Genomic DNA, 15,867 nt, shown 5'->3' with positions numbered 1-15,867 from the left:
CAGGTGGATCTCTGTGAGTTCGAGACCAGCCTGGTCTACAGAGCTAGTTCCAGGACAGGCTCCAAAACCACAGAGAAACCCTGTCTCGAAAAACCAAAAAAAAAAAAAAAAAAAAAGAAATAAGAGATGAACTAGGAGATGATGCAGTAGTTAAAAGCGTTCAACTATGCAAGCGTAAGGACCAGAACCACATAAATCCACATAAATGCCAGAAGGGGCATGCCATCTGTAACTACAGCCTCAGAAAGTAGAAACAGGATCCCCAAAGCAACTCGGCTTGCAGGACCAGACATAATGGCAAGTTCAGGTTTAAATCTGATACCCCGCCTCAATGAATACAGTTGAAGAGCAATCAAGGACAATTCCCATTATCAACCTCAAGCCTTCTCAATATATCCCACTCCTAAAATCATCTCTCCCTCTCAGAAATCTGTAAGTTGAAAATCAATTTAAATCATCGTCTAGGACTGAGATTTCTAGAAGGCTCATCTAGGATGCACAGAGGCCTGCGTTCAGACTCCAGTATGGTATAAAACTGGCCACGGTGGTTTGTACCTATAATCTTCCTGAGATGGAGGCAGGAAGATCAGAAGTTGAAGGACATCCTTGACTAGATAGCAAGTTTGAGGCCAACCTGGACTATATGTGACTCATTTCAAATAAATAAAACAATATTTTTATAATCTTGTAAATAGATCCAAATGTAATTAAGACAACATAGTCTGCACACTATTCTTCCTTCCAGTCTGAGTTCCTCTCCAGAGCTTGCCTGATTTGGAATGTCTGTGGTCCTACAGTCATAGCTGGGTAAGAGCTATCCTAAAATAGCTTGACACTGCAACTGTCAAAATGATTAGGGCAAACTCTATGAATATAACTACTTCTAAGGAAGACTTTTGACCAAAGTTAACATAACCGAATTTGACTTTCTAAACTGTTCTGTCCTAAATCTTACCCCAGTGCTGCACAGGCCCCTGTCGATCTATGCAGAGGGGCAGCAGACTGGATTTGGGAGCTGAAGAGATGGCTCAGCAATTAAGAGCACTGGAAGCTTCTCCAAAGGAGCCAAGTTTGGTTTCCAGCACCCACACGGCAGCTCACAACCACCTGTAACTTCAGTTCCAGGGAATCTGATCCCCTCTTCTGGTCTCCATGGGAACCAAGAACACACATGGGGCACAGACCTACATGCAGGTAAAACACTCATAAACATAAAATAATAATTTAAAAAACAGCATAAATAAATGCTTTTTCTACAAAAAAAAAAAAAAAGATAGACTGACAGTAAGGTACCGATAAACCATGCGCTCATAGGCTAAGTAACCCTTCTGAGTGACTGCTGTCTAATGAGTCGGAAGGAAAGCAGAATGTGGGTATGGGGGTTAACAACAACAGATACTTTGCGAAACTCTTGCGACTACTGTAAGAAATAAGTGTTAATCACACCACACAGTATACTTACCTGCTCACAGCAGAACACTTAACAAATCTTAGCTTCTATCCCTGCATTCTCTAATCAGTTAACATCTAATTTTAACAATGTTATATATTCCTACCCACCTGCTTAAAGATTCATCTTCAGAACCGTTATCCACTGTTGAAGAAAAATAAAAAGTACATTTTAAATTAACAATAGGAAACTGTTAAATTAATATGTGTTGTCATTATTCAGCTTTCTCTTTGATACCACACCAGAGGCTATCCTACAATGAATACTAATACTACTACTGATTAGGTAATTAATTCATTAAGAATGCTTGTCCCTCCTTCTTCGTATTCATCAAATCCAAGAAAGAACAGAATGATACACATCCGATACCGAAAGGAAAACTGCCGGGATATGCCCACAGTCCTAACTGAACACTACCAGAGCGACAGCAGATGGCACAATTAGCAGCATCCACATCACATGCAGGGCTTCTCTGGACTAACAGCACTGGGAACAATTGCAGCACAGGTATTCTGTTGTGATGCAGTACAGCTTTCCCAGGTTTTCAGTCAATACTGCAGTTGACGATAAAAAACGCTGGTACAAATAAGCACAATCTAAGAGTACCGTGTAATTTTAATGTATAAAAATAAGGCTATTAACCCAAGCTTTCAGAATGTGACAATCGGCTTTCCCTGGCAAAAGAAAAATAAATCTCATTCCATGCAAAATATAAATTAAACAAACTAATCAGCGTCTTGGCATTTCCCATGATGCTATCTATACATGTCAAGTTTGAGGCTTTGTTCAGTGGCAGAGCACCTGCCCTACAAAACAGAACAGAACAAGATGGGCCTAGTGGTGTGGTGGAAGCAAGGGTACCTTAAACGACTATATTCAATCACCTTGGTACTGAACTTAATGTTTCAAACACCAGGAAACTCATTCACTGTATTATTCCAACCACGCAACTGTGCAGGAAAAAGTATAATTATGAAGACAGTAAAAAGAGCAGTGGCTGCCAGGGGGTGGGGTCCAGGAGAAAGAAATAGTGACAGTCTGGGGAATATTTAGGACAATGCAGTTATTCTGATTGTGATGCTACAGTGGTAACTACACGTCATACACTGGCCTACAGCCATCGGACGTACAAGACTAAGAGTGAAGTCTTGTTTACACTAGACGCGCTGGAGTATGATGTCAGCGTAGGGCTAACAGTTTCAGCAGGTGGACCCACTACTCAGGTAATGACAACGCGAGAGGCTATGTATGCATGGGAGTCACAGGCTACATGGGAATTCTGTTCCTTCCTGATAATTTTGCTGTGAACCTGAAAGTTCCCTCAAAACTAAAGGTTCATTCTTAGCACATGCACGCACATACAAATGCACATACACAGGGGAAAAAAGAAGTTATTTATCGCTTGAAAAAATAGCAAGTCTTCTATGAAAAGAAGGAACAATACTGATATCCTCTTCTAAACTGAAGACTCTGAAAACACACAGAACAATTTTAATTCCATACCTAGCGGAGAAATTGGTAAAAATCAGTGAAAACATTTTGTACCTACTTTTAGTTGCCATACTTTATTAGTGACTCCAACAACTAGATAACATTCTCTTAATAAGTGCAAGCTATTTGCTGTAAAATCCACTCTGATGCTAAGTGCAACCTGCCGCAATGTGGCTGGGGGAAAGACCTGCATATAATAACTGGAAATTATTTTCCCAGTGGATTTCAGGGACCAACACTAAATGATCTAATTTTTCAGGAATAGTTTAGTCTGCAAATTTCCTTTAACTAATTTCTTAAATAATCCTCACTTCTAGACTGAGAATAAGGGAAAAAGTACAAAGGTCACTTACATGATTTTTGTTTATACTGCTCTTCTGTGATCTAAACTCTCTGAACTGCACGTGTTCACCCAGGGAAGGCCACAAAGAAAGACTCTGTAGGAGGAATCTTACCTGGATTGCTATTTTCAGAAGTTTTTTGTCTTTTCCCATCATATTCAAATAATTGTCTGTTGCTATGTTAAAAAAAATGACAAAAATTACTATTTTAATCCTGAAAAGTACAATTACTAAATATATTAATTAAATTCATAACGATATTACAATCAAAATCAGAGCTAATGTCAGAACCATATCCCATGTGATTCAAATGTAGAAGTTCTTCAAGCTTTTGAGTGTGCTTCAATAAAAAGAAAATCAACCAACCAAACAAACAAACAAAAAAACAAAACCACAGGTGAAATGGTGAGGAACTGAAGAAGGACGGTTAAACCAGAATGGCTGGGCAGAATATATAGTGATATTTTCTTTATGTTTTAATAACTGAAGCTTGCCTAACGACCAGAAGGGCAAAGCTAAACCATTAGGGGTCAGGCAGTGGTGGCACACACATTTAATCCCAGGATTTGGGAGACAGAGGCAGCAGGATCTGACTCCCAGTACTAAGGAGTTACATGCCTTTAATCCCAACACAAGAGGGAAAATAAGATGAGAGGAGAGAGAGGCTTAGTCCACTTAGTCTGAGGCCGCCCAGCCTTGGTAGAGCTAAGACTTCTCCAGTGACTTGGCTGCCTTGCTTTTCTGGTTTAAACCCAGTATCTGTCTCTGGGATCTTATTATTCGCACTACAAGGATGGAAGGTTCCCTCAGCACAGAGCCCCAGCCCTGGAGGTGACAGTTAACTCTTAGGCAGCACATTCTCTTAGGCTCAATGCTCCCTTTCAAAATATTATGGAATGTAGTACTTTTGGTTACTCAGTTCCTCTGAAGATCCACAGAGAAAATATAAATACATGCTCAGCTATTCTGGAGTTCTAAGCAGAATCTAAATGAGTGTGTGTGAGTGTGTGTGTGTGTGTGTTCACAGGTTCTAATACAAAATACTAAGGTTTACCTTGATTGTTAGCACTTCAGTTCTTTGTGGCTGTTTGTGCCAAGTCAGCTACACAGTAAATTGAACTAAATGTACTGGCAAGCATCTTATTAAATTAGGTAAATGCTTCCTATGACTGAACTAATAAATCACACCAAGGGCAGAAAACATAAAGATTAAGACTTGGTTTGGACACTATTCCTTGTCTGTCTACTCCAACTCTGAACCAGTAGTTCTCTCTTAAACAATGCTTAATTTCGACATTTATCTCTAACTGGCGTGGAAGACAAATTACTCTGTTATATGCGGTTGGGCATGAGGAGGACCTGGGTCTGGAGGAGTGTAATCTTCCTCGATTTAGAGATGTCTGCTGAAAACTTAAACACTTTGAAAAGCTAAGGCAGATCCGGGAGCTTTGCCTGGCCAGCCGGCCTGGCCCAAAAGGTAAGCTTCTGGTTTATCACTCTCCACCCTACCCTTTAAAACAGGCTTTCACCAAACCAGAAGTGCTTTTGGATGGTTAGCCAAAGCTAGGCGGGCTGGCCAGGAAGGCCCCAGGATCTTCCTGCCTCTTCCCATCAACGCTAGGGTTACAGACACACACATCCTCGCCTGGCCATTTACACAGGGGCTGGAGATTCTAACTACGATGCTCCTGCTGGCACAGCAGGCACTCTTACCCACTGGGCCATCTCCTCGACCCTGGTATAATCCAAAGGGTGCATTATCCTCCTTTCCATATGACAAAGCTAGGAGTTGAGCTTGGTAATATGTGAATCTAAAGCTATCTGCACATGTATGTATTATTCCCATTATTATCCACCAATGACTTATTTTCACTAAAGAACAAGATTAACCATTTCAAGTTATCCCTTTCCCTCTGCTTGAGCTAATTAAAACAATGTTAGCCTATTAGAAACAAAAGTGGAAAAAATGAACAGCGTGTAATGACGATCAGACACTTGGCAACCTAACGTCAGCATTCTCCACACAAGTAAGTGAAGACAAAAAAATGCAAAGGAAGAATAATTTGCAACTTCTACTTAGGCTCAACTTCTACTTAAAAGGAATATGTAAGTAATTAAGAATTCAGTGCTGACTCTGAAAGCAAACTAAAGGTTTGTAGAACTAACGTGAAATTGGTATAGCTAATATCAGATCAGGCTACAACATCACTCATTAAAAGAGAACATGGATCCCATTACAGGCTGTGCTGTCCAGTCTGAACAACTGCTTGTCTACCGAACTAATGTGGGTATTGATGTTTTTCAACATCTTAGTACTTAAGTTAATCTTAACTCGTATTTGAGTGGTTGTTAACATGCCACAACATCAATTTTTGCTTGTTTGTTTAGTGTGTGTAGTATATGCATACATGTGTATGTTGTGTGCATATGTGTGTGGGGTGCATGGTGTATGACTACATGTGTGTTGTGTGTGGTATATGGTATATGTGTGCATGTGTGTGGTGCATGCACACATGTGTGTGGTGTATGCATACATGTGTGTGGTGTGCGGTGTATGGTACGTGTGGGTGGGATATAGTGTGTGCGTACATGTGTGTGGTATACGCACGTGTGTGTACGTGGTTATGTGTATGTGCGTGTGGTATATGCAAACATGTGTGTGTAGTGTATGTTGTGTGTATGTGTGTGGTGCATGGTGTATGAGTACATGTGTATTGTGTGTGATGTATGATGTATGTGTACGTGTATTTGATGTATGCACATGTGTGTGGTATATGGTGTATGTGTACACATATGTGGTGTATGCACGTGTGTGTATGGTGAATGAGTACATGTGGTTATAGTATATGCGTACATGTGTGTGTGGTATGTGGTGCAGGTGTGCACACATGCAAAGACCAGAGGAAGATATTAGATGTCTTCCTCTATCATGCTCCACACTGAATCTGAACTCCCCCAATCCGCCTCGGCTGGCATGCTTCTCTCCACTCCCCATCATTTGGGTTCTAAGCATGCATGGCCATGCCTGGTTTTCCATGAGTGTTAGGGATTTAGACACAGAGCAAGCACTCTCAAAGGAGTCATTCCCCAGCCCCAACTGCTTCTTGAAAGAACAAACTACTGTACCTTCCCAGCTGATCAACTGCATGACAACTGGTTTTTTTCTTTACTAAAAATTCCACAATATGCTGTTTATTTTCCTTTACAGCAAGTAACAGAGGTGTGAGGTCATCCTGTAAGACATTAAGAGCAATGTGTAATTCACAAATTGCTGACTTCTCAACTGCACTGTGCTTAGGAATCACGTGAGTGCAATCCAGCCAACCCCGCATCTCTTGAGGGTAAGTGATGTTGTCTCTTCTGTTTCCGCAGCTCTAAAAGAACTACAACTTTTAAATCTCACCAAATTACAGAGCAAAATTACTATTTAATAAACTGCACAACAGTGTGTGGCATGCTGGTAGTGAAGGAAATCTCCAACTTTATTTGATCTTTATTTGAAAATATTTTCTTTGTGGCAAACATTAACACTGAAGGAGTAAGTCAGGGAAGTGGGCTCAAAAGCTTTTTATTTATTTATTTATTTATTTTTAAATATTTATTATGCATACAATGTTCTGTATATATGCCTGAAGGTCAGAAGAGGGCACCAGACCTCATTACAGATGGTTGTGAGCCACCATGTGGTTGCTGGGAATTGAACTCAGGACCTTTGGAAGAGCAGGCAATGCTCTTAACCACTGAGCCATCTCTCCAGCCCCTCAAAAGCTTTGTAAGACTGTGAAGTTTCCACTAGGCCAGCTCAACCTGCGGGTTGTGACCCTTTTGGGGTTGCATATCAGAGAGATATTTACATGATGATTCATCACAGTGGCAAAATTATAGTTATAAAGTAGCAATGAAATAATTTATGGTTGGGTCACCACAACACGAGGAACTGTATTACAGGTTGGGAGCCACTGCCCTGGGATATGCAAACTTGTTGCTTCTCATCTGTTTACCATGCCAGGATCCCAGAATCCAATGTCTGATATTCCTGCTCCAGGGAGTCACAAAGGAAATGGCACTGAATAAGAAGACAGAGACGCAAATGGACAGACACGATCTGTGGGTTTTCTCTTATCATCTGAAGGAATGCTGTTCCCGTTAGACAGCGCAGGAGGGTGAGTCTTGCTTTGAAAGATCCTGGATACCCTGTTCACATCTACTGGCTTTCATTTGTTTTCACTCTGGTATCATTTTAATTGAGACTTATATTTTTGTTTCTGCTTTTAATCTTAGGCAAAATATAAATCAACAATAGAAATGTAACGCTTATGAACCAGTGGAGTAGACAAAGGTGCTGAAATGAACACTAACGGCAAGAATAATCTGTTCGATGAAATTATAACAACAAAAATCCTAAGTCTAAAAAAAGAAGCGTTCAAAAACAAGAGGCATCAATGACATGACAAGAGAAGACCTGCCCCACGACCTATAACAGTCAAGATATCAAAACACGAAAAAAAAAATATGAAAAGTCGTAAGGGAAAAACGCCAACTGACTTCCAAAAGGAAACATGTCAGATCTCTCATCAATAATCTTCAAGCCAGGAGAGCTGTATGCATATCAGGAACAATTATTTCAAGCCCTGGAAGTAAGAAACTGCTGACTAGACTTCTCTATCCAGCAAGGCTGTCATTGATAGTAGACAGAGAAATAAGAACACTTCATGACAAGCACATACTAGGCAATCCACAACAAGCAAGCCACCACTGTAAAACTTCCTTACAGGAGACTGGCAAGGTGGCTCAGTGGGTAAAAGTACTTGTCATGCACGCCCGGAGACCTGATTCCACAGTGGGAAGAGAAAAATGGACTCCCAAATTCCTCGAGAGGAACAGATGAACAGGAGAACTATCACACCCGGAACAGCAGAACAGAAGACTCATAAGATTAACAGGTGACAGATAAAAGAACAAGCAGCAATCTGATCACAGAAAAACTAACAATTACAACAGATATAAAATGTCAGATTTTGATAACAACAACAGTGGGTGACTTCAACACCCTGCTCTAACCTTTAGATAGTTCACTTTCACTAAAGACCATGAAGGGAACTTCAGAGTTAAAGTGCACCACGGCTCAAATGCACCTAACGCATCTCCACAGACGGTTTCCCACAACAGATATGGAATACACATTCTTCACACAGCCTACGCAAACTTCTCTAAAACAGACCTCATTCTAGACCAAATCAAGTCTAACAATAAAAAAGATAACTTCTTGTATGATCACAGTGAAATAAAACAGAAATCGAAAGCAAGGAAACTACACAAATATCTGGAGACTGGAGAAACTGGTGGGCGGGGGGGGGGGGGGATTTAAGTTCCTAGAATCAAATTCACCGACCCCAAGAGGAGCACTTACAGCTACAAGGGCTTACGTTGAAAATCAGAGCGCTCTCAAACAAACAGCCTAGTGATGCACTTCACAGTCTTAGAGAAGCAAGGACCATCCAGACAAGGATAAGAGGTGTTGGGTCCCTGGAACAGGAGCTATGGATGTGAGCCAGTGTGGTGTGGGGAACAGAGCTTGGGTCCTTTGTAAGGCAATGACTGCACTTCATCTCTGAGCCATCTCTCCAGCACCCCCAAACATCTGATTTTTCGAAAGGGTAAAAAGGAAATCTTTTTAAAATGCAGTGGTCTGAGTGGTGGTGGGGGGATGGGGCAGCAGGTAAAGGCTCTTATTGCCAAGTCTGTCAATCCAAGTTCAACCCTGAGATCCACAAGGTAGAAGGAGAAAAGCAACTCCCTAAAGTTGTCCTCTGATCTCCATAAGCACCTGCACGCATACCCACCCCACCCCTCCTATGCACACAAATAAATAAACAAAATAAGAAGAAAATGAGGAAATGGTTTAATCAGTGAGTTTCTGATACTGATCGAGGGCTCTTTTCATCACAATGAAAGTACCCTTAAGGGGGCAATTATATTCAAACTTAGATTCCACCAATGGTTTAAAACATTGATTAGATCTAGAGTTCTCACGATCTAATCATTTCTATAAATATCCTCACAAAAATCCACAGAAGTGTGTTTTCTCAATCCGATCATGGTGACATCACAATATGTCACTGGTAAATGTACTCTGATTACTAGGAAATAAAATCAGTATCATACCTTGTTTTTGGCTTCCATATTTGCATTGTGTGCAAGTAGTTTGGCCGCTATGGACGTGTTCTCACTGAGGACGGCATAGTGGAGGGCAGTGTTGCCGCGGCTGTCCATCACATCCGGATTGGCACCGTGCTCCAGCAGTATAGTGGCACATTCTTCTTCTTGGCACTGTACGGCCTGTTGTTATTGCATCAAGAAACAGATAGTTTAGGAGCTCAAAATAAGCACATTCTAGGTTTGACTTATTGCCGTATTCAAATGAAACTGATTTCTTTTTGTCCGAAGCACTTAAACCAAACCCGTCTCCGTTTGACCTGCTGGCTGCTAGGTACCTTAATGAGCGCAGTGCTGCTCTCGCCGTCACAGGCATCGATCTCACATTTTCTCTCTACTAAGAGAGTCACCACTTCTGGATGGCCGTAAGCACAGGCAAGATGGAGCGCCGTTCTGTGAAAGCGAGAGCACTGTTTAGTAAATTACAGAGCATCATCTAAAAGCATATCTCCTGTAACGTAAACACTAACCAGTATGTAATGTCTCCTCTTTCTAAGCAAACAATTCTCTTCTGGCAGCAGTCCATTCACAGACAACCTACTGGATTTGTGTGTGTGGCTGCAGGGAAGCCCCAAGACTCCTGCTAGGTAAACAATTACCCAGCGAGGTTCCTAGCCCAGAGTAGCCAATGTGCAAAAAAGTGCAGCCTTTGGATTGAGCTTGACTTGGGTACCAAAACTCTTTAAGGTCTCCTATTTATCAGCCATCACTTAGCCTTTCTCTGCCTCAATTTTCCCACCCATGAAATAGACAAAGGCATTTGACACAAGCTTCATGACCCAAGTTCACACCCTAAATTCCAAGTCAAAAGGAGAACCGATGCCTGAAAGTTGTCACCTGGCCTCTACATGCACAGCACACACGCACACACATGTGCACACACACAAACACATGCAAACACACACCCCACATTAATATCAAATTAAACAAAACCTTAAAAATAGTAAGTCATCTCATGGGATGCCACTGTGATACTTAAACAAGAATCTATACAAAGTATCTAAAATGCTTTCTAACTCATGTACCATAATAACAGTTATTATAACTATTTCTATTATTTTACAAAGACAACATTGTAATGAAATAAAAGAACACAATGAAACCTACTTAGACAAAATGTTTAATCCCAGCACTCAGGAGGCAGTGGCAGGTAGATCTCTAAGTTTGAGGCCAGCCTGGTCTACAGAGTGAGTTCTAGGACAACCAGGGCCTAGAGAAACCCTGTCTAGAAAAACCGAAAAGCATATGATGCTCTGTAGTTAATGCTTGTGTTGGTCTCCTAGCAGACCTGAGTTTAGCTCCACACCTACGTCAGGCTGTTCACAACAACCTGTAACTCTAGCTTCGGGTACCTGGCACCCTTTCTGCCACTGTAGATACTAGTACACATGTGAAGCATGCACGCGTGCGCGCACACACACACACACACACACTTGCACATGCCACACACACAGAATATTTAAAAAGAAAGAAGACAGAATGACAGTCCTGGCCACAGGGCAAGCCCATAGTTCATGTCTGCTTCAAGTCTGTGTGGGAGTGAGGAGTGGGGTGCAACAGTGATTGCTCCAGGGTGACAGGCCAGCACTGAAGAAAAAAATCTATTTTGTTGCCTCCCATTTCTTTGAGTGATACAACCAGGTTCCATCTTGAGCGTGGGCCAATTATTTGAGACTGGGCTATTCTGGTTATCTGAACAAGAAGCAGCTACAACCCAGGGAGCCTGGGGGCCATGAAGCCACAGGGTCTGGGTAGTAGACAGTCGCAGGATAGGCAGAGATAGAAGTTAAGTCCCTATTGCTGAAGACACCATGCACTTCAGACATAGGGTCCAGAGGCCCCTGAGCTGGAACTGACCTGAATACCTCCTCCCCAAGGACTAACTTTTATGGTCCCAGAAGGAGCCATGTCAGCTTCCAAAGGAGAGAAGCAACCAACAGTCCTACCCAGTTACGACGCCTGTGAAACACAAGCATGGAACTATACTCCTAAGTGTGTAGGAGTGGCACACACACCTTGATAGTAACCAGCAGCTCACTAATTGGATTTCAGGCCTATCCAACATGAGGAAAACCATGCCTGGTACTGGAAATCTAGCCAACTAGATTTAGTTTACTAGTGATTCTGGTAGTGATCAAGGATCCTGAGTGACGTCATGGATCCTGGAGAAGACCCTACAACCACTGCTTAGCTAAACCAGCACAATCCCTAACCACATTCTAGATATTTGTCCTTACACCCACAGGTAAGTGTACACAGATTTCTCTTTGGAACAGACCATTACATAAAACCACAACCAGTCAAAATGCAGAGTTGTGGAGTCCAGTCCCAATGCATACATCTACAAAACAATTGTTTCATTGCAAAGGAGGAGTAAAAAAAAGATTTTAAGAGCCAAAGGAACAGGGAGCTTTGTTATGGTTTAGATTAAAACGGTGCTGTTCCCCAAGGGGCCTGCGGGCCACGAGGGGCAGCAAGTCCCAGGCAGGGTAGCTGAGTGGAGGTGTGAGCCACTTGGTGGGTGAGAGACAAAGACATCATGCAGAGAAAGTGGGTATTTATTTAGTGAGTTATGGAGGGGAAACAAAAAGGGGGAAAGGGGAGAAGGGAGAAGAGCAGAAAGAGAGAGAGAGAGAGAGAGAGAGAGAGAGAGAGAGAGAGAGAGAGAGAGAGAGAGAGAGAGAGAGAGAGAGAAGGGGGGGGAGAAGAGAGACAGAAGCTGCCTCTTCAGGAGAGAAGCTCAGGCTGCAAGCAGAAGGAAGGAAGGAAGATGGTGGGGGGGAGCTTGCCTCTTAAAGGGACAGCACAGACCATTACAAGCTTACTTGAGACTGTCTCCCAGAAATGTCAGAAGCTATCTGCACCCATAAAGTCTCACAATATGACTGGCCAAATGAGAACTGAACAAGGACAACACCAATGGACTGTCAAAGTGGATGGGGAGGAGCCTGTGGGCTTTCAACCCTACACAAAGAACTATAGACAACTGAGGAAAGCTGGGGGCAGGAGGGGGCCTTCCCCAAGGAAGAGCACACAGACTGGTTATCCAATACTAAACAGTCAGCCCTAAATACATACATATGAATAACATCATACAGACTGAGCAGGTTATACTTAGAAATACATATGTATACATATACAAATATGCACGTAACAACAATTAATGAAAAGACAAGGCCATGAATTTGAAGTAGATCAAGTGAGCTTATATGGGAGCATTTGGACGGAGGAAAGGGAAGTGGGAAATGATGTAATTATAATCGAAAAAAAAAGTCAGTAACTTTTATTTTTTATCACATTTTCAATATATTATGGTTAAGACAGAGCATACCTTATGTGTGTATATGTATAATCAAACTGATGTCTTCTTACTTGATGTACCATCTTCCCATGTTAATCTGTATCTACATCTACACTACCTTCAGGGCTCATATATTCCTAATGGATGCACTGCAATTTACTTATAAAATACATTTTCCAGCTTCTTCTTAATACACTGCTATTTCAAGCAGTGCCAAGAAAGAGAAATTGCCTCCTTATTCCCCAAACATGCTTTAGGGACAGAAACATGTTTAAGGGGGGCAGACTACTTACTACCAGTTTGCCTATTTGAAAAGTCTTAAGCAACATACACTTCAGCAGCAGAAGTTGCACTGTCCTTCACCCTTATACAGTGAGTCCCTAAAAACTGACATTTCATTTCTCTCTTGACTTACTTTCCTGTTCTTACCACGGACGTGGAAAATTTTTCTAATGTTCATAGATTACTTATAGATCTACAAAAAGAAAAAAAAAAGGAAGGAAGGAAGGAGGGAGGGAGGGAGGCAGGGAGGAAGGGAGGGAAGGAGAAAGAAAAAGAAAAAAGGGCAACAACTTTATATAAATTAAATTAAGAGTTCAGGGGCTAGGAATCCAGTTCACCTCCAGAGAACCTGCCTGATATTTGCAAGGCCACATGTTTGATCCCCAGCAAAAATATACAAATGACTAAATTTAAAAAAAAAAATAAGAGTTTAAGTTTTTCCTCATTGAGTTAAAAAAAATTCTCTGTAAGATGAAGATGGTTTTTTATGTGATATTCTCACACACACACACACACACACACACAGTGAATGCTTTGCAAGTTTACAGTTGCTTTATCCTCGCTGTGCTTAGTCAGTTCTTGAGAATGCTTCATTTCAGCCTTTTACAAAGCTCAAAGGTAGACTGTATTCTGAGCATACATCACAACCTGCATTCAGTCCCCAACACATACAGACATGTACACAGGCACATAGACACACATACGTGACGCAGTGTTTTGTAGTCATTCTTAGTCTTGTTTTGGTACTTTTCTCATTATGTTTTATTAACGTTTAAATTATAATCTATCAGGAATTTATTTTAGTGACATAAACCTGCAGTTAGTTTTCTCCAAACAAGTTAACAAGCATCTTATTCATGAATGACGTTTCCTACTCATAGGGGTGTTACCAGAATCAATTTCTAAATTCTTATAGATATTCGATTGGGTACTTCTAGGTTTTCTATTCTGCTCTATTCACTGATGTGCCTCTTGGCTGCCAGTAAACGACCGATGTGTGAGAACTAATGTTAGGTTTTGATACTTTAGAAAGGTTTTTTTTTTTCCTACTCTCATAACAAAATCAAAAGCAGCATGAGAAACTCAAAATTGTTAAAATGATGATATTCTTATTTGGCATATGTAAAATTGATAAGGATACAGAGTTCACATTTCTGGGAATTATTCATCCTCTATTTCAGAACATGGAACTATTTTCCCACTTCAAAATGTAGCACAAAGGCCGGGCGGTGGTGGCGCACGCCTTTAATCCCAGCACTTGGGAGGCAGAGTCAGGCGGATCTCTGTGAGTTCGAGACCAGCCTGGTCTACAAGAGCTAGTTCCAGGACAGGCTCCAAAAACCACAGAGAAACCCTGTCTTGAAAAACCAAAAAAAAAAAAACAAAAAAACAAAAACCAAAATGTAGCACAAAACATAGTCACACTGGTATGTATTGATATGTTATTGGATATTACTGGAAGAATCGTTAACCTTCAACAGAAACATTTCTCCCATTATGTATTTTTTTACAATGTAAAACACTTTTAAATGTGTGCAAAAAATTAAATTGTTTAGTTAACGCACTTTACACAGCCAATAAAGGGAACTGTAAGTGGATCAGAAGTCTGCTAGAGTGTTTTCTAATGTAGTCTTTGCTGCTCATACAGGAGCGGGTCCCAGATCCCACAGAGGCTCTGGCATCCAAAAGCAAGATAGGAAGAGTCAGCTTCCTTAGTGACAGCCAGCAGCCTCTGTTCCAGACAAGGTGCCTGCTCCGCCACCAGCCACGTCCCGCCCCGCTAGCTCGGGGCCCTATTTATTACCTGTCCTTCTTGTCTCTATCGTTCACGCCACTTTTCCCAAGGATAAGGATATGCTGTACTTTGGCTACATCACCCACGCTGGCAGCCTTGTGGATCTTGCCCATATCCTTGTCGTGAATGTGGTACCTGGGCATGTGGGCGCCACTAGCACTCTCACGCCCAAAGCCCACGCAGTTGTTCCGCGGGCGAGCAGAGGGGCCTAACGGCGACGGGCCCTTACTTCTGAAGCCAAAAATCTTCTTCATGGCAAGGGGGTACGCCCCTCACAGGCACCTTCTCCGCGCGTGGCTTCGGCTGCCTCCACAACGCAGCCCTAGCGTCTACTGAAGAGCCAGCCAAGTTTCATGGAGTCCCAGCAGGAAAGTCGCTGCATGGCTCGGCAGGGTTTTAAAGCACGATAATCGCCAAGCAAAGCTGCAAACTAGCAACCCGCGCCGTCTAGTCCCCGCGCACGCGCGTACTGGCCCGGCCCAGCCGGTGCCAGGCACGCATGCGCAGAGCCAGGCTCCGCCCTCTGCTCTTCGCATAGGTCAAGCAGCTGCTGAGTTGGTTCTCCAGCCTTGGGCTTTTGCCCGAGGTTTGCGGTGTCTTCCCTAGCCGTGCAGGTCTATCCTCAGCTAGTGTGGCCTGCGGGCCAGCCTCGGCTTCGGGATCCCCGCAGGGCTCCGACAGGGATCGGAGCGAGGACCCAGCACTCCAGGCTTTCTGGGTGTCTGCAGAAGAGCCCAGAACCTTGACCCGCTGGAGGCCTGCTTCCCTGCTTAGCTTTGGCCTTGTTTTCCAGTGTCAGTTATAAGGTCCTTGGGGGGCAGGCAGGCGACTCTTTTAACCTGGGCCATAATCCAAAGTTGGACCAAACTACAGGCAGCATGGATGGAATTATAGCATGAGAGACGAAGGGAAGAGATATTTTTTTGTCAAGCTAATCCATTAAATATTTGGGAATTAGTGAAATATGGTTGTTTTTCATAGCCCAGAGAGT

The 15,867-nt window shown here is 42.4% G+C and overlaps 1 protein-coding gene across 2 annotated transcripts in view; it reads right to left on the bottom strand.

The window, feature by feature from the left end:
- Nucleotides 1-15,316, bottom strand: part of LOC130877791 (ankyrin repeat domain-containing protein 26-like) — a 77,397-nt gene extending 62,081 nt beyond the window's left edge. For both annotated transcript variants that reach the window (XM_057775378.1, XM_057775368.1), the window contains exons 1-6: nucleotides 14,886-15,316; nucleotides 9,777-9,891; nucleotides 9,448-9,621; nucleotides 6,409-6,515; nucleotides 3,397-3,458; nucleotides 1,561-1,594 (exon numbers count right to left, since the gene is read on the bottom strand). In XM_057775378.1, the coding sequence (XP_057631361.1) occupies nucleotides 1,561-1,594; nucleotides 3,397-3,458; nucleotides 6,409-6,515; nucleotides 9,448-9,621; nucleotides 9,777-9,891; nucleotides 14,886-15,130 (737 nt within the window). In that variant the 5' untranslated portion in view covers nucleotides 15,131-15,316. The remainder of the gene's footprint in view (nucleotides 1-1,560; nucleotides 1,595-3,396; nucleotides 3,459-6,408; nucleotides 6,516-9,447; nucleotides 9,622-9,776; nucleotides 9,892-14,885) is intronic.
- Nucleotides 15,317-15,867: the final 551 nt, after the last annotated feature.

The sequence above is a fragment of the Chionomys nivalis genome, chromosome 1 (genome assembly GCF_950005125.1).
Source record: "Chionomys nivalis chromosome 1, mChiNiv1.1, whole genome shotgun sequence".
In the NCBI taxonomy this organism is placed as follows: domain Eukaryota; kingdom Metazoa; phylum Chordata; class Mammalia; order Rodentia; family Cricetidae; genus Chionomys; species Chionomys nivalis.
Note: the sequence above shows the minus strand (reverse complement) of the source record. Positions and strands in the feature narration are given on the sequence as shown.